Here is a 20,050-nt window from a genome sequence, read left to right on the forward strand (position 1 = left end):
GGGGAATGTTTTCATGGCATTTCCTGGGTGATCTCATAATTCTGGAAGGCACAATGGATTAACACAAGTATGAATCTGTCCTTGGGGACTGTGTCCACCGCTACACGCCGTCTATTTTTCCTTGGCACCATGGCATCTACTTGCAGAAGAGTACAACATTTCACACAGCTCACAGTGTATGTGCATGGTTTGGAGAGCACCAGAATGAGTTTACTGTATTCCTCTGACCAGCAGACTCCCCAGCTTTAAACTCAGTCGAGAATCTGTGGGACCATTTCGATTGGGCTTTTCCTCACCATGGGTCCTCAACCGGGAAACCTAGTGCATATGGCCAAAGCACTGGATTTGGCATGGCTCCACTTACTTGTCGGTACCTTCCAGAACCTGACTTACGTTCTTCCTGCAGATCTCGCAATGGTGTTCACTGCAAAATGTGGTTATTCAGGCTTTTGACAGGTGGGCACATTAATGTGACTGGGCATTGTAGTTCTTCTCCTGAAATGGTTTTTTTCTGTGGGTGGGTTCTCATTAGACGAGGTGTACGTCATCTTTCTTTGAGCATTTGACAGTTAAGATTTTTCAACATTTCTGTCACACTTTCTCATCAATCAAACAAATTTGTGACCATTTGCGCCACCTGTCTTTGTATTTGCACCACCTGTCTTCACGTATATTCTGTGTTCCCTTTTAGTCCAACAAGATATGGAATCCATACACTTGAACAGTTTTAAACTATATACTATGAAGTGTTTTGCTTGCAATCTCTTTTGTGGTCAAACTACAGTTTCTCGGTATCTTGCCAATGAATTGTAGCTAGCCATTTGCTTTACCTACCACTGAGCTTAATGGTTATTCCATTTGATATTTATACTCATAGTTAGTTCAAAAAATTTCTGTAACTTGACTAGCTCTTGTTGTGATTCATTTATCCAGTAGTCAAAAGATACCATGCTTCTGCATTTTCTAAGGTCCACAACTTTGTGAGTGTTTTTTATATAAACCTTTACACAAGGTTGATATTTTGTCAATCTAACTGGATATTACTGCAGTTTTATACATGGTGTAATTTTCTTGTAGAAAACTGCGTGTTTGAAAAATTTTAAATTGCAACTAATTCTATCTCCTAACTCATTAATCTATAATGTGAACAGTGAAGATCTATTACACTCCCAAATGGAACACCAGATATTACTTTGTGTGTCTAAATGACTTACCATCCAGGATTTGTACTACATCCCGCCTGTCAAGAAATTTTTCACCCAGTCCTGTAGGAACGTATTTTTATTTATATGGTGTCAATGTGACACCGAATCAGAAGCTTTCAAAAATTCTAGAAACATCAAAGCACCATGATTTTCTCTGTCCATGGCATGCAGGATAATATATGTCAAGAGTTTGAATTAAGTTTTATGTGGTCATTGTTTTGGGAACTGATGTTGATTTCCATGTAGAAGGTTACTTTAGTCTATGAAGGTCATAATTTTCGAATTCAGAAATATTTCCAATTTACTACAAACAGATGTGAGTGGTATACAGTGGTAATGCTGTGGATCAGTTGTACTTCCTTTTTGTAGATGGGTTTGACCTGTGCTACTTTCAAATCACGGTGAACATCTCTGTGCTCAGGTGCTCAGGGGATCTGCAGTAAATAATGATCATTGCCATTGGGCAATGGGATCTTATTGGGTTACAATGATTTAAGTGGTTTTCAACACAAGTAGTAGGTCATTTAGCTTAGCAGCAGTAAGATTGATGGCTAAATTCTGTTGTTTTATTTATTCTAGAAGGAATAGAACGGAACATGACATGATGAACATAGCCTGTGTATGATTCTTTTTTTTTTTTCCACTTATAGTCGCCACTCAGAACAGAACAATACATAGTCAGAGCCATGATACAAAATGCTGATATTGAGGATCACTTTGAATGGCAAAAGCACTGTTTTTGTCTAAGCAAGCAAATAGGAAAGGAAGGCTGTAGGTTCTCAATTTGTACATAAGTGTTAATCCCATGGAGATAGTGCATGTAACACTGCATTGCAGCTAGCAGATTAACGATGAGGAGCGGTGTGCAGGCCAGCCTGGATATGAGTTTTAGCTGGTTTCCCACATCACACTATGTGAATACCGAGTCAGTATGTATGTCCCACTTCACTTACACAACTCACGAACCTTAGAAAACTTTCACATGAATAACGATGTTTGCAGATAGTTTGGGGAACACACATTCCATGGGTGTGGGGGGAGGGGGGGCAGGGGGTGGCAACAGGTTGGGCATCAGGCCACCCCTTAAATTAATTGTGTTGTAATCCATTAATAACTGATAATGTGCCAGTGCGGGCCAAAGTCACTAGAAAAAGAAGATTGGTTTGCATTTCAGTAGCTGCTGTACAGTAGATAGTTAGTGATGTTTGTGGTGACATCAAGGACTTTATTAAAGTGTGTGTAAGGAAATAAAATGATTGTATGACATTGGACAGGGAGACCCAGTCTAGGGGAGGGTCAGCCGCATGGCGCAAGTCTTTTTGTTTGCCACCACCTCGGCAACTCATTTGTCTTTGTGATGAAGATGAGATGAAAAGATTATGAAACACAAACACCCAGTCCCCGGGCAAAGAAAATCTCTGATCCGACTGGGAATTGAACTGAGGGCCCTGTGATGTAAAGGCAGTGATGTTAAGTACTAGACCACGAGCTGCATACTGTGTAAGGAAGATAATGTCAATAAAAAGTGGTTAACAAAATGTGATATGAAATAGTGGAATGTTCACAATGGGATAACAACACTCAGTGCCACTCAGGACTGGAGCAAATTAATCACATTCTCTGCCAGGGTTTCCACTTCCTCTTGTTGTGCACTGAAATGAGGAATATTCTCCCTACCCCTCCCACAACAGTATTCTGCCACCCAATGAATTTTTAATGCATGGCTTGAGATACATTTAAGTGTGATGATATAAATGGAACAATCCACACCAAACATATCATACATACAAACTACAGAAGTAGCTACCATATGACCCATATTATCGGTGATACGTTTATTATCCACATTTGACACATCCACTCTTAACGAATTTTGTTCTCTGTAACAGGTAGCTTGTGGAAATGGGCAAAACCCAAAACTAGTCATTCAGGAAATTAATAGAAGTTTTGGTTCAAACATTTTACAAAACACCATTTCTTCAGTATTTTAGAGCTGCAAGATGTAGCATACTGAAAAATCTACACAATAACAGTCTCCATCCCTACTCCACCCCTTCTCCCATGGCTCATATCCCTGCAGTAGATTTAGATGGAAGACCTGTTCCATTCATCCTGCCACTACCATCACATACTTCTGTCTTGTCACAAGCATCTCCTACCCCATCAAAGACAGGGCTACTTGTGAAAACAGCCATATGACTACAAACTAAGTTAACAGTGCCACTTTCTGCATGGACGTGACAACTAAGGAGCTTTCTGTTCACATGAATGGCCACCGCCAAACTGTGACCGAAGGACAGCTGGACCACGCACATGCTGAATATGCTGCGCAACACAATGTGTTTCACTTTAATGACCACTTCACAGCCTGCACCATCTTCCTATCAACACCAGTGTTTCTGAACTGAGCAGACAGGAATTCTTCCTAAAACATATTCTTCAGTCCCATAATCCTCCTGACCTCAACCTTTACCTGTTCCCACCCCTGCACTAAACACGTCTTCTATCCCACCATCGCATCTACTTGTCTTTTCCCCTCTCATCACCCCCCCTCCTTCCCCCCCCCCCCCCCCCCCCTCGCCCTCCCCCCTAGCATAGTGGCTTCCGTTTTTCTGCCGAGAAGACGGTCTATATTAACTTCTGGCGCTACAAAGAGTTTCTCCCACTGTCCTTAGGACTCGGTCCCGTTGCTCTCCCATTCGTGAAGACAACAAAATTTTTAGGTCTTACATTTGACAGGAAACTTAGCTGGTCTCCACATGTGTCATATTTGGCTGCCCGTTGTACCTGTTCTCGAAATGTCCTCCGTGTTCTCAGTGGTATGTCATGGGGAGCGGATCGAACCGTCCTACTTCGCCTATATCGGTCGATCGTCCGCTCCAAGCTGGATTATGGGAGCTTCGTATACTCCTCTGCACGGCCACCCATCTTACGCCGCCTCAACTCCTTACAACATTGGGGTTTACATCTTGCGATTGGAGCGTTTTATACTAGTCCCGTCGAGAGTCTTCATGCTGAAGCTGGTGAATTACCACTCACCTACCGGTGCGATATACTGCTTTGTCGGTATGCCTGTCGGCTACTGTTAATGCCCGACCACCCATCTTATCGTTCCTTTTTTGACGACTCTCTCGACCGTCAATACGGGTTGTATGTCTCTGCCCTGCTACCCCCTGGAGTTCGCTTTCGTCGCCTCCTTCAACACCTTGATTTTTCACTCCTGCAACCTTTCGAGTGGGCGAGAGCCACACACCATCTTGGCTCCAGGCTCAGGTTCGCGTACACCTTGACCTCAGCTCGCTCCCAAAGGAGGTTACCCCCGGTTCGGTATACCACTCCCGTTTTGTTGAACTTCGTTCGAAGTTCATTAAAATGACCTTCATTTATACCGATGGCTCTAAGACCAATGACGGGGTCAGGTGTTCTTTTATTGTCGGGGCACAAAGTTTCAAATACCGTCTCCATGGCCATTGTTCGGTCTTCACAGCTGAGCTCTTTGCCCTCTACCAGGCTGTTCTTTACATCTGCCGCCACCGACATTCTGCTTATGTCATCTGCTCCGATTCCCTGAGCGCACTCCAGAGCCTCAGTGATCCGTATCCGGTTCACCCTTTCGTGCACCGAATCCAACACTCTCTTCAGAAGCTGGTGGACGACGGTTCTCTGGTTAGCTTTATGTGGGTTCCTGGCCATGTCGGTATCCCTGGGAACGAAGCTGCAGATGCCGCGGCCAAGGCTGCGGTCCTCCAGCCTCGGACAGCTTCTTGTTGTGTCCCTTCATCAGATTGTAGCAGGGTCATTTGTCAGCGCATTTTATCGCTGTGGCATGCCGATTGGGCTGCACTTACGGACAACAAGCTTCGGGCCTTGAAACCTCTTCCCGCGGCTTGGACGTCCTCCTCACGCCCTTCTCGGCGGGAGGAGGTCGTTTTGGCCCGGTTACGAATTGGACACTGCCGGTTCAGCCATCGCCATCTGCTGACGGCTGCGCCGGCGCCGTTCTGCCCATGTGGGCAATTGCTGACGGTCCACCACATTTTAACATCCTGTCTGGATTTTAACACACTGCGTCTTGATCTTGGCCTGCCATATACTCTAGATGCCATTTTAGCGGATGACCCACGAGCAGCTGCTCATGTTCTTCGTTTTATCAACCTGAAAAACCTCTCTAAGGACATTTGATTATGCTGTTTTTTTAATCCTATGCCTGTCAGTCTGTCTTTTATCGTGTTTTCCCTTTTAGTTGCTGTTTTAAACTTGTGCGTCGCGGTGCATTCCTAACGTAGTCTGGGCGCTAATGACCATTGAAGTTGTGCACCCTTAAAAAAAAAAAAAAAAAAAAAAAAAAAACACCTAGTATAGTCAACGCATTATTGTAGCCACAGAGCCCACAGCCACCACAGTAGTACGAGTTTATGTGCCAACTATCTCCATAGTTGATGAAGAGATTGAAGAAATGTATGATGAGATAAAAGAAATTATTCAGATAGTTAAGGTAGATGAAAGAAAATCTAATTGTGATGGGGGACTGGAATTGGATAGTAGGGAAGGGAAGAGAGGGAAAAATGGTAGGTCAATATGGACGGGGGGGAAAGGAATGAAAGACAAAGCCACCTGGTTGAATTTTGCACAAGGCATAATTTAATCATTGCTAACACTTGGTTTAGAAATAGTGAAAGTATGTTGTATATGTGTAAGATACCTGGAGAACCCAGAAGATTTCAGATTGATTATATAATGGTAAGACAGAGATTTCAGAACAAGATTTTAAACTGTAAGACATTTCCTGGGGCAGATGTGGATTCTGACCACAATTTATTGGTTATGAACTGTAGACTAAAACTAAAGAAATTGTAGAAAGGTAAGAAATTAAGCAGATGGTATCTGGATAAGTTGAGAAAACCGGAGATTGTAAGAGTGTTTCAGAGGGAGCATTAAGGAACGATTGACTAGAACAGGGGAAAGGAAGGCAGTAAAAGACGAATGGGTAGTTTTGAGAGATGAAATACTGAAGGCAGTTGAGGATCAAATAGGTAAAAGGACAAGTCCTGGCAGGAATCCTTGGGTGACGTAGGCTATATTGAAATTAACTGACCAAAGGAGAAAATGCAGCAGGCAAAAAGGAATGTAAATGTCTAAAAAATGAGATTGACAGGAAGTGTGAAATGGCTAAGCAGGAATGGCTAGAGGACAAATGTAAGGGTTTATGAGTATATAAAACTAGGGGAAGGATAGGCCCTATCTACATAAAAATTAAAGCAGTCTTTGAAGAAAAGAGAAGTAGCGGTATGAATCTCAAGAGCTCAGATGGATAACCAGTCCTGAGCAAAGAACGGAAAGCTGAAAGGTGGAAGGAATATATAAGGGCCTATACAAGGGAGAGATGAACTTGCAAACAATGTAATAAAAATGAAAGGGGACGTAGATTAAGATGAAACGGGACTCATGATACTGAGAGAAGACATTGACAGAGCACTGAAAGACGTAAGTGAAAACAAGGCCCCAGGAGTAGATGACATTCCTTCAGACCTACTGTGATAGCCTTGGGGGAGCCAGCCATGACAAAACTTGTTCACCTGGTTACAAGATATATGAGACAAGCAAAATACTCTCAGATTTCAAGAACAATATAATAAGTTCAATTCCAAAGAAAGCTGGTGCTGACAGGTGTGAATACTACTGAACTATCAGTTTAATAAATCATGGTTACAAAATACTAACCCCAAATTCTTTACAGAAGAATGGAAAACTGATAGAAGCCATCCTTGGGGAAGATCAGTTTGGATTGCGGAGAAATGTGGGCTCACATGATGCAATACTGACACTATAACTTATCTTAGAACATAAATTAAGGAAAGGCAAACCTACATTTATAACATTTGTGGATTTGGCAGAAGTTTTGGAAAGTGTTGACTGGAAACTCTGAAATTCTGAGCATAGCAAGGGTAAAATGCAGGGAGCAAAAGCCTATTTACAATGTGTACATAAGCCAGGCAGCAGTTATAAAGAGTCGAGAGGCATGAAAAGGAAACAATGATTGAGCAGGTAGTGAGACATGGTTATAGCCTATCCCCGATGATATTGAATCTGTACACTGAGCAAGCAGTAAAGAAAACCAAAGAAAAATATGAAGAAGGAATTGGAGATTAGGGAGAAGAAACAAAAACTTGGGGTTTGCCGATGACATTGTAATTCTGTAGGAGACAGCAAAGGAATTGGAAGAGCAGTTGAATGGAATGAACACGATCTTGAAAGATGGATATAAGATGAACTTCAACAAAATTAAAATGAGGATAATGGAATGTAGCCTAATTAAATCAGGTGAAGCTGAGGGAATTAGATTAGGAAATGAGACACTTAAAGTAGTTGATGAGTTTTGCTATTTGGGCAGTAAAATAACAGATTATGGCCAAAGTAGAGAGGGTATAAGATGTATACTGGCACTGGCAAGAAAAGCATTTCCGAAGAAGAGACATTTGTTAATATTGAATATAGATTTAAGTGCTAGGAAGTCCTTTCTGAAAGTATTTGTATGGAGTGTAGCCATGTATGGAAGTGAAACACAGACGATAAACACTTAACACAAAAAGAGAATTGAAGCTTTCAAAATGTGCTACAGAAGAATGTTGAAGAAGATTGGGTGTGTCGATCACATAACTAATGAGGAGGTACTGAATATAATTGGGGAGAAAAGAAATTTGTGGCACAAATTTATCAAAGGAGGGATCGGTTGATAGGACACCAAGGGATCACCAGTTTAGTATTGGAGGTAAGTGTGCGGGAAAAAAATCGTAGAGGGAGACCAAGAGATGAATACAAAAAGCAGATTGAGAAGAATATGGAATGCAGAAGTCATTTGGAGATGAAGAGGCTTGCACAGGATAGAGCAGCTTGGAGAGCTGCATCAAATCAGTCTTAAGAACTGAAGACAACAACAACAACAACAACAACACCTCCACCTCCACCATGGACAATGCAATGGTCAGCACCTTCACTTAATGACCGAGAGCAGTGGCATTTGTATTGAGCTGTCAGTACTAACAGGCGAGGAACACTGCGTGAAATAACCACAGAAATCCATGTGGAACGTATGATGAATGTATCCGTTAGGACAGTTCAGTGAAATTTTGCTTTATTGGGCTATGGCATCAGATGACCGACAAAGTACCTTTCCTAACAGCATAACATCAACTTCAGTGCCTCTCCTGGGCTTGTGATCATATCAGTTGGACTCTAGAGAACTGAAAAACCATGACTTTGTCGGATAAGCCCCAATTTCAGTTGGTTAGAGCTGATGATAGGGTTCAAGTGTGCCACAGACCCCATGAAGCCATGGATCCAAGTTGTCAACAAGGGACTGAGCAAACAGATGGTGGCTCCATAATGGTGTGGGCTGCATTTACATGAAATGGACTAAGTCCTCTGGTCTAGCTGGACTGATCGTTAACTGGAAATGTTTACGTTCAGCTACTTGGAGACAATTTGCAGCCATTCATGGACTTCACATTCCCAGACAATGATGTAATTTTTATGGATGACAGTGTGCCTTATCACAGGCCACAGTTGTTCAAGGTGGATTTGAAGAACATTAATGACAATTCAAGCAAATGATTTGGCCTACATTGCCCGACATTAATCCCATTGAAAATTTATAGGTCACAATTGAGGGGTCAGTTAATGGACAAAATCCTGCATCGGCAACACTTTAGCAATTATGGATGGCTGTGGAGTCTGCATGGTCCAATATTTCTGCAGGGGCTTCCAACAATTTGTTGAGTCCATTCCATGTTGAGTTACTGCAGTATGCTGGGAAAATATTAGGAGGTATCCCATGATTTTTGTGACCTCAGTGTAAAGCATGTCGGGGGGGGATCCAGAAAACAGTGCAGTCATTGTCGTAATGTGTAAATGGAGAAATTTATCTGATGCCCAAAAGGGCGTGATCATTGGCTGTCAGACAGGGGGTGGAAGCATTTCTGAAATGGCTAAGTTTGCAAACTATTCACATGCTGCCATGGTTAAATTGTATCATGCATGGCAAAATGAAGCTGTCCAAAACCGACGCCATGGTAATTATAGTGCACATTAGGCCATAGATGCCAGTGGTGAATGACAGCTGCGGAGATGTGTACAGGCAAATAAACATGCAACTGTTGAGCAGCTGACTGCTCAGATGAACCAAGGAGCTACCATCAATGTATCATCAACAACCGTTCCGCTAACATTGCTGTGTATGGGCCCTGGCAGCAGGCAGCTGGTTCATGCGTCCATGCTGACTGCTGTTTGTCAGCAGTGAAGGCTGGAATTTGCACTCCAGTACTGAGTGGTGACGGATGGCCTTTTCAGATGAAGCATGTTTTATGCTCTATCTGACAGATGAAATGTCTGAAAGTAAACACCCTGTGACAATCGTCGGAAGGATGCAGACTGGAAGAGGGAGCATTGTGAGCTGGGAAATGTTTGTGTGGCATTTCCTGGGTGATCCTGTGATTCTGGAGGGTACAGTGGATCAACACAAGTATGCATCTGCCCGTGGGGACCATGTCCAGCCCTGTGTGCAGTTTGTTCTTCCTTGGCACGATGACATCTACCAGCAGGACAATCCAACTTGTTACGCAGCTGGATGTTTACATCTGTGGTTTGAAGAGCACCAGGGTGAGTTTACCATACTTCTCTGGGCACCAGACTCCCCAGATTAAAACCCAGTCAAGAATCTGTGGGACCACCTCGATGAGGCTGTATGTGCCATGAACCTAAACCATAGCTGCCCACAACATTGGATTCGGCATGGCTCCACTTCCCTGTCGGTACCTTCCGGAACCTCATTGACACTCTTCGTGAGTGCTTTACAGTTGTCACTGCAAAAGCTGGTGATTGAGGCCTTCGACAGGTGATCACATTGATGTGACTGGACAGTGTATCTTGGAACATAATCTTTTCTCTGCCACGTAATGACTGGGTGTTGTGTGATGTCCTTAGGTTAGTTAGGTTTAAGTAGTTCTAAGTTCTAGGGGACTGATGACCATAGATGTTAAGTCCCATAGTGCTCAGAGCCATTTGAACCATTTGGAACATAATCAATCTCAGAAACAACACAGGTTTCTATCAGCTGTGTGTATTTTCTGTTTCTGTCTTTCAGCAATGTGCAATTTAAATCTCGGAACATAATCTCCTTCAGCTGGTGACAATAAGTATCTATTAGCATAGAAAATGACACCTTACAGTCAACTAGTGTCTGGACAGGTTGGTCTTGTTGTAATTTCCTGACATGTGGCACCTATTTTCCATGGAGTATTGTCGTGTGTATTTAGTTTTCTTTTTATTTCATTGACTGGGAGAGTGGCAGGAATCCTTTTATGGTAGCAGTTTTGACTGCTGTACATTGAAGGACAGCTTTGACCAGTGGACAGTGATGGGCTTTTTCCCCACAGGTCAGTTGTAACTATCATCCATTGAGTGGCATGACATTGCTGAGTCCTGCACTTAAGTTAAAAATATTAGTTACTTGGTGGTGGCCACCCAAACAGTTCTGTACCGATTCTGAGATTCTCCTCTTGCGACAACTGCCCGGCACCTTCCTGAGATTAACACATTCCTGTCTACCCTTAGCTTGCATCTTATGTCTCACACTGTCTCACTCCTTCTGGATTCTTTAATGGGTTAGCATGCTTTTGTCCACAGTCTTTGAAGCACTGAAGTTACTCTAGATAGATATCTTGAAGCTGTAGACTTGCAGCATCACCAGGATCTTTTCACTGATTTGAAAACTTTGACTGTTGTTCGGTCTTCTGATCTAAACTCAAGATTTATGATGTGAATAGCTGCTCACATCCCATGACAAGTGTTAGCGCTTTATTTGTGAAAGCAAATTAAAATTACTGTTGATAGGCCACATTCAAGCAGCTTGTATTATCATTACATTATTATTGCCCATATGTCTTCATTCACAGAGTGAACTGTGTTTTCATTGGTAATATTTTTTGTACCTCTTCTCACAGGAAATGGAGAAGACATTTGAAGCACTTTCACAGGTCGCAGTGGGTCGACGATCTCCGGCGGATCCGTTCTTCTTATCGGGAGATGCAGTATGCAAAACATATAACAGGCTTGGTGTGTTTGATATTGATGATGAAGACCTGTGCCATGAAGTGTAAGTAATTTACCTTCCTTATGTACATTATATTTTTACAATTAAACAGCAGTGAGGCAAAAATAAATTCAAATGTGGGCATGTTCAATGTGAATACATAGAGAAGTAGCTGTCTCAAGGCGAAATATAAGTTAGGACGTAAAAAATAACTATCACACACACACACCCTCAACTTTCTTTGACTCCTGTTTCATTCTTCCATTGCTTGAAGAATTCTAGAATTTGTTTTGATAGTGCAACATCACTCGAAAACGCATGTTAAACATAACTGCCATAAGACTTTCTGAAGCAAGATAAGCTAGTTATTTGACGGGAAGAATGCTTTGAGAAGCATTATCAGTACATAGGTAAAATTATGTAAACAGCATAGATGTAAGGGTTCCAATACATGGGTACAAACAATAATACAGCAAGTCATCTCATGCCAAACGAAAGGAGAAATTAATGGTAAATAGGCTATTGGGTGGATGAGACAAGAACAAGGCATCAAAGAGAACTAAAGCAAGTAGCAAATACTAAAGGCAACTGAAATGGAAAACAACAGACAGACAGCTTAAAGAATTTTATTTCTCACTAGCCTGTCTTACAAAGAATCTTGTTCATTCTTTCCTGGTCCTGCGCCCATCTCCTAATGATGTGTGCAGGTAAGACCTGTTCCACTCATTCATCAAGGCCATTATGCATTAGTTCTGTAGCTGATCTCTGAAAAATAAACGTGTGAAAGTAGCCATGTCAGTTACTGATGTTGCTGATTATCACCGTACACGGCTTCTGAATATGCTGTCATCCATTCCCCCTCCACATATTCTCCTTCCCTCCCTCCCTCCCATCCCCATGATTTTTCACTGAGGAGCAGCTTGCACGAAATACACAGATAGGAACGACCTAAGACGTGTCTTTTAATCCCACAATACTCATCATGGCCATAATTACCACTAGTCCCTGCTTATATTCCCATCACATTTCTTGTCCCATCACTCCTATTGCACAAGCTTCACATTATTTTCAGCCTTCCACTTGAGCTGGATTCGTTAGTCCATAGAACCTCATCGGTCTTGCTTTCTTATTGAACTCCCATTCTCTTTGGCTCTTCCTCTGCTCTTACTGGTTGTTTGTATCCTTTCTAGAATTCATACTGTTTCATCTTCAATATGATAATGCTTCTCCCAAGGATACAATATTTGTTCTGTAGAAATGTATATATTTACCTTAAAATTCTGAACTGTAGCACCTTTAATTGTAATTTGTTCATAGATCGCGAAGACACCACATGGTTTCCTCTGCAGTTGGATCTTGTGCTGAAAATCTAAATCTTAATCTGTTTCCAATTGTCTACCAATGATAAGAAAGTACTTCTTCTTCTTGTATTGGCAAGTATATTGCGTCTTCTGATAAAAGTAGTTAATGTTAAAGAACATCGCATTTACTGTTTGCATTCATACTTTCAACTTTGAAGTTACATGAACAAAATCTGATATTTGAATGAGAATGAACGATTTGACAGCTAACTCATTGTTTCTGTTCGTTGTGATGTCATTCACATTGTCACACTACACTCTTTCTTGTAGGCGCACCATGCATCTCCAAGCTCAGAACTTGAAGCACAGAACAAATGGTATATCGTGCAGGTATGCAACTTGTGGCAAACTGGAATAGCCATCCTATCTTGAATACACATGGTGATCATATCTCTAGCAGTTTACATGCAAAAACAATGACAAAAACCTCCAAACAGTTTTTGGTTCCAAACTATTTAACTGATAAATGATTTCATCTATTTCAATCATCATTTGTCAGTTAGGTAAATGTTGGGTAACACGTCACTTTACCAGAGTGATACACTATGTGATCAAAAGTATCCAGACACCCCCTAAAAACATATGTTTTTCATATTAGGTGCATTGTGCTACCACCTACTGCCAGGTACTCCACATCAGCGACCTCAGTAGCCATTAGACATCGTGAGAGAGCAGAATGGGATGCTCTGCAGAACTCACGGACTTTGAACGTGGCCAGGTGATTGCGTGTCACTTGTGTCATATGTCTGTTCACCAGATTTCCACACTCCTCAACATCCCTACATCCACTGTGTCCGATGTGGTAGTGAAATGGAAATGTGAAGGCACACGTACAGTACAAAAGTGTACAGGTCAATCTCATCTATTGACTGACAGAGACCACCGACAGTTGAAGAGGCTCCTAATGTGTAATAGGCAGATATCTATCCAGACCATCACACAGGAATTCCAAACTGCATCAGGATACACTGCAAGTACTATGACAGTTAGGCGGGAGGTGAAAAAACTTGGGTTTCATGGTCGAGCAGCTGCTCATAAACCACACATCACGCCGGTAAATGCCAAACCATGCCTCGCTTGGTGTAAGGAGTGTAAACATTGGACGATCGAACAGTGGAAAAATGTTGTGTGGAGTAACCTATCGAGGTCCACAATGTGGCGATCCAATGGCAGGGTGTGGGTATGGCGAATGCCCGGTGAATGTCGTCTGTCATTGTGTGTAGTGCCAACAGTAAAACTCGGAGGCGGTGGTGTTATGGTGTGGTCATGTTTTTATTGAAGGGAGCCTGCACCCCTTGTTGTTTTGCATGGCAGTATCACAGCACAGGTCTACATTGATGTTTTAAGCACCTTCTTGCTTCCCACTGTTGAAGAGAAATTTGGGGATGGCGATTGCATCTTTCAACACGATCAAGCACTTGTTCATAGTGCACGGCCTGTGGCAGAGAGGTTACACAACAATAACATCCCTGTAATGGGCTGGCCTGCACAGAGTCCTGACCTGATCCTATAGAACACTACGTGAAGAATGGGCTGCCATTCCTCAAGAAACCTTCCAGCACCTGATTGAATGTATGCTTGTGAGAGTGGAAGCTGTCATCAGGGCTAAGGTTGGGCCAACATCATATTGAATTCCAGCATTACCGATGGAGTGCACCACGAACTTGTATGTCATTTTCAGCCAAGTGTCAGGATACTTTTGATCACATAGTGTATGTTAAATTACATGTCCCCTCCCTTAGACAAATGATACTGTCACATATATAAAAATAATAAGGAAATAACTGAATTAACACATGTATTTTTTTAATTCATCAGTTTTAAATTACTCTATTAACTGTGTTTTTATCATAAAGTGTTACATTGATTATTTGTTGAAACTGAAGTCAAATAAATATCAGTTCCTTTTGTGACTGTAATGTTAGCTAACTTTGTCTGGAAGCTAGTGGGGTATTACTACATCTTGGATGATACTGTGAAAACAGGTGGAAGTATACAGACAAGAGAAGGGTTTGCACATTGGAACTGTTGGATTTGGAAAGGAGTTGGATAGAATGATACTCTTTAACATGGAACTACTACACTGCAAAGTTATCTCCATTAAGACACCACTATGGTGTGGCTCATGGATGTACATTACTTCGTAGAGATGGTCATGATGTCCCCTTCTCAATGCTGCTGCGTCTGCATTGTCCATGTGGCTCCTTATTGTCTAGGCATTGATTCCTCTGCTGTTCTGGGAGCAAGAAAGGTGCGGGTGTTGATTATCACTAGACTAACAAAATCGTGATGCAGGATTCCACGGTTTGTTTAAAAAAAGCACATATTTATTGCCAGAACTTGAAAACAACTACTCTCCACTGCGGTCAAAACTCAAGTGGCAGAAATCCCGTTGCTCACCAAATATCACAGTCATAATGACAAAGAACATACATTTTCTGTATCGATTATTGATTGCAACACCTACCCTAAAATCATACAAAGTAAATGCTTTTCAAAACAATTTTAATTAGTGTATAGCATAACAAAATGGGCTATTTGTCAGTTCCATTACAATAGCCCCCCAAGAATTTTGTAAATGTGAACATGCGAACAAATTTCTGACTCCAGAATAATGGAACTGCCAAGAATGATTTTAAATAAATTAAAATTTTTAATAGGACTGTTTTCTTTGAATTTTGCTAACTTTCTGCCCATAGCAATTGGCATGACATTAGGGTTAACACTGAAATTGTGTTACAGAAAGTGAAAGAAAACACAAATTGTTAATTTTAAGGTAAATGAAATACAAGAGAAGATTTACAATTTTCACTTAGATGAGTCTATAATGTCGTAGCACTTAACATTGAGTCATTGAAAGGTTGTAGTTTTTGAGTATTGGTTTGTCTTACTTTCTTTTATTGACCACTTTACTGGCTATTCACAGTAATGTCCCACATTTTCCATCTGCACTTAGCTGTCCTCCTTTAATATGTTTGATTTCTGCTTGTACTGAAGCAAGTCCATTTCCACAGCTTAGCTGTTTGTATTGCTTCAATTATTATAATGCCTTGTTATGTAAAAACAAATACAGAGATCACCTTGTGGTTACATAATATTTATATGTAAGTATATGGTTAGAATACGTATTTATCCTTCTGGTAATGTGTATCTAGTGGGAGAAGTTTACAGGAATGTGTCTGAGTAATACTACATAGGTATGGACTGGTCCAAAAAGGATTCTTTAACTAACAACAAATTCAGTAAACTTGTAATACAAATGCATTAACATATTGGATGTAAAATGTATTATTGCAAACTATAACCCTTACACCAAGGATAAACAAAAAATTAAATTGTTTTCAAAAGTAAAGCTACAGTCAGTCTGTTACAGGGGTTCATATCCACAGTAAAAGGGCAAGGGTAGAATCATGGTTGTTTGAATGTTTTTGGATGATATGTATACATCAGAATTAGAAAATTATTACTGCCTGTGCTTTGCAGTGGTTGAGAAACAATATACAGTAATTCATGTTGTTTACTTAAAACGATTCTCCCCCTTGTTTAGTTGGGTATTTCAACAACTTATGTGTGTAGTAATTAAGGGGAGTCGTTGGACATCTCTGCCAAACTCTTTGCCTCTGTATATGTCTGCTTGTGCCTGTATATGTGTGGATGGATATGTGTGTGTGTGCGCGAGTGTATACCCGTCCTTTTTTCCCCTAAGGTAAGTCTTTCCGCTCCCGGGATTGGAATGACTCCTTACCCTCTCCCTTAAAACCCAAATCCTTTCGTTTTTCCCTCTCCTTCCCTCTTTCCTGACGAGGCAACCGTTGGTTGCGAAAGCTAGAATTTTGTGTGTATGTTTGTGTTTGTTTGTGTGTCTATCGACGTGCCAGCGCTTTCGTTTGGTAAGTCAAATCATCTTTGTTTTTAGATATATTTTTTCGCACGTGGAATGTTTCCTTCTATTATAAACTGCATAAACATATAGATATATCAAGAACAAACATGATGAGCATATTACACAAAGAAAATTCACTGCAAACACTTCATACAGCAAACACATTTCAAAGAAATAATAAACATTTTCAAGGACACAAAACTGTATCATAAAATCAGTCAATTTTTGCACACTACATTTCATAATTTCCAGTGAAAAACTTTTGTTGAGTCACCTTCTAACTTTCTCAGAATAGTCTTTTCCCTTTAGTTTATATAATTTCAATGAAACACTATTCCTTAGCCCGAGAACTTTCCTGGATTTAGGATACACCAACCAGTATGCATTAGGGTGTGAATTCTCCACAATCTCGAATGGATCCATGTGGATTTCAAAGAATTTCTTTATTTCAGAAGTTAACATTTTTGATTTCTCATGTGATTTTACTAAAACGTAATCTCCAACTTTAAACTTGGTTGCTTTGATCTTGTTATCATGTCGTCTTTTTCTAATTTCCTCCTGTTTTATCATGGTTTCTTTGACTATGGCTTCACATTCACGCATAGTCATCATTGTGCATGGTGGGAATTCTACGAGTTTAGTGATAATGTTGTCCGGTTTTAGATGAAACATAATTTCATAAAGTGAAAAATCCTGTGGAAGTATGTTTGCGAGCTGTTCATGACATCTTCAAACTCTAGTACAGAGTCGTACCATGTAGGATATTTATGACTGCAATATGTACGACATAAGCAACCAATCTCATGCATATGCCTCGCAACTGGGTTTGACGATGGATTATACACGGATATTTGAACATGTTTGATTCACGATTTATTGACAAAGGCTTTCAAAACTTTTGATAAAAACTGCAAACCACTATCCAACAGATCACTTTTGGTTTCCCGATGTTTAAGAAATAGTATTTTTCAACTTTTGTAACTATCTCTTTACATGTGGTTTTTCCGACAAGATACAACTTGATTAGTTTAGAAAATACATCCACCGTGACAAAAATGTAGCAGTGGCCACTCCTACCCCTTGAAAGAGTCCCGTAGAAATCAACGGGGACTAAATCTAGAGGTTGTGCAGGAGTAATGTTTTGCATTTCACCTTGACATTTTCTGTTACTTACTTTGACTCATCAGCATTTATCACAAGTTGACAATTCTTTTCTAACTTTCTGGGCCATATTGTAGAAATATATATTTGCTTGTAATTTTTGCATACATTTCTGAATGAGTCTCTCATGTGTATACCTAATTAACCTCTCAGCTTCATCTTCAGGCCAGCATGGTTTCCAGTTGTCCGAGTCTTTCATCTGTTCTCCTAAATAGAGCACCCTTAAACACCTTATAGTACTTGTCTAATTTTTCAGAGTTCTTTTTCCCTAAACAACTCTTTATTAATTTCCAATTTATATCACAGTTCTGGTTCCTCCTGACTTTATCATACAATGATGTTACAACTTTTTCATCTGTGACCCCTTTAATATACCTCATTTTAAACTGTTTTCTTCATTGTGATCAAAAATTTCTGTTTCCCCTCCTACTGGTAGCTTTGATAGAGTATCTGTACCTATGTTGTCAGTGCCTTTAATATATTTAATTTCAGAGTTGAATTGTTGTAAATACTGTAAGCTTATCATGATAAAGCTTACATTCCTGTAAATAGGTTAATGCTTTATGACCAGAGTACACTATTACCTTATGTCCAAGTAAATAGGTCTTGAATTTTGAAAATGACCACAGTATGGCTAGTAACTCTTTTCTGTGACTGTATAGTTTTTTTTTCATACTTCAATAACATTCTGCTTGCAAATGCAATTGTAGGATGAACAGTTTCCCCATTGACTTCTTTTTCTTGAAATAATTCGGCACCTAACCCATAATCACTACTGTCAGTATGTAAACAGAAAGGTAAATTGAAATCTGGTCTGTGTAACAGGTTCTGGTTATTCACTTTTTTTTTTTTATTTTGTCGAAAGCCTCTTGACAATCTTTACCCCATATCCAAATAGTGTCCTTCTTTAATAAGTTACTTAGACAGGGTGTGTTTAAGCTTGGTTTACTTACAAATTTTCTGTAGAATCCACATAGCCCATAAAATGATTTTAGTTGTTTTCTGTTATGGGGTGTATGAAACTCTGAAGTAGCTTTAATTTTGTTTGGATCTGCCAAAATTCCTTTTTCTGTTATGACATGTCCGGAAAATTTTAACTCAGGTACTGCAGATTTGCACTTTTTTAGTTTTAGTGTCATTCCCCCCTCTTCTAAATATCTCACATCCCTGTCTTAAAAGCACAACATGCTCATTCCAATCTTGTACAGTTACTAAAATGTCATCTACATAAATCACTAATTTGGATACAAGTTTCTCCCCAAGCACATGGTCTAAAGCTCTAATGAATTCTGCTACCGATGAGTCCAAGCCAAAAGGGACTACACAATACTGATAGGTATGACTGTTGTATATAAAAGCAGTGTATTTCCTAGAGTTGGATGCCAGGGATACTTGGTGAAAGCCTGAGGTTAATTCTAGATTTGACATTAATTTTATATCCTTGAACTTGTGCAACACCTCATTGATGTTTTCAGGGTGGTCTGTTTCCCTGTATAAGATCTTGTTTAAAAGCCTGGAGTCAAGAACTATTCCCACTCTCCCATTTCTCTTTGACACTACTACCAGTGGGTTATTATAAGTGCTGATACTCCTTTCAATAATGCCACACGCTTCAATATTATGTAGTTCTTTCTCAACCACTATACGTTTTTTGCAATGGGTACACCATACGGTTTTATGAAAATGGATCATGGCATCTCACTAGCAAAGTAAATTGGTAACCTCTAACTTTCCCTGGAATGTTGCTAAAGACATCACTGTATTCCTATAACAAAGACTCTAGTTCCTGTTTTTGCCCATTGTTTAGACCACTAGCTTCTGAAATCTTAGTGTTTACAAGTGTTTTGAAATCTACTTCACTTAAGTCTAGCTCTGTTACGTCTTTGTCAACATATATTATAAAATTAGGCATCCATGCGTAAAGGTGACTTTCTAAATTGTAAAAGATAACAAAGTTTGTCTTTTAACTGTTTTACTATGTTTTCCTGTAGCACCTCTTATTTTCACCCCAATGACTGGCATTTAAATGTAGTCTTTCTTGCACTTCAGCTTTTTGCTTAATATTTCAGATATTCCCAACACTTGACTCCCTGTGTCTATAAGGTACTTGCCTTCTCAGGTACCAACTTTTACTGTAATGAATGGACTACATATGCCATCACCTTTTTCAGATGGAACATATTCATACACCAAATCACTTTTGATTTCACTAAAACAATGACTTCCTGAATTACAATTACCTATATTACTGCCACATGTATTACCTACTGTCATTACATTAACATACACATCATTAACGCTGTAATTTCATTAATCCAACATTTTCATCAGTATAACTTTGTTCATCACTAAG

At 40.2% G+C, this 20,050-nt stretch overlaps 1 protein-coding gene across 3 annotated transcripts in view; it reads left to right on the top strand.

The window, feature by feature from the left end:
- LOC126094650 (zinc finger protein 511-like) overlaps nt 1-20,050 on the top strand; it is a 101,530-nt gene that overhangs the window by 27,708 nt on the left and 53,772 nt on the right. For 2 of the 3 annotated variants that reach the window (XM_049909149.1, XM_049909147.1), the window contains exon 2: nt 11,204-11,355. In XM_049909149.1, the coding sequence (XP_049765106.1) occupies nt 11,207-11,355 (149 nt within the window). In that variant the 5' untranslated portion in view covers nt 11,204-11,206. Of the gene's footprint in view, nt 1-11,203; nt 11,356-12,876; nt 12,984-20,050 lie in introns of those variants that run through there. The other variant, XM_049909148.1, reaches the window with a different exon arrangement.

The sequence above is a fragment of the Schistocerca cancellata genome, chromosome 8 (assembly GCF_023864275.1).
Source record: "Schistocerca cancellata isolate TAMUIC-IGC-003103 chromosome 8, iqSchCanc2.1, whole genome shotgun sequence".
Classification (NCBI taxonomy): domain Eukaryota; kingdom Metazoa; phylum Arthropoda; class Insecta; order Orthoptera; family Acrididae; genus Schistocerca; species Schistocerca cancellata.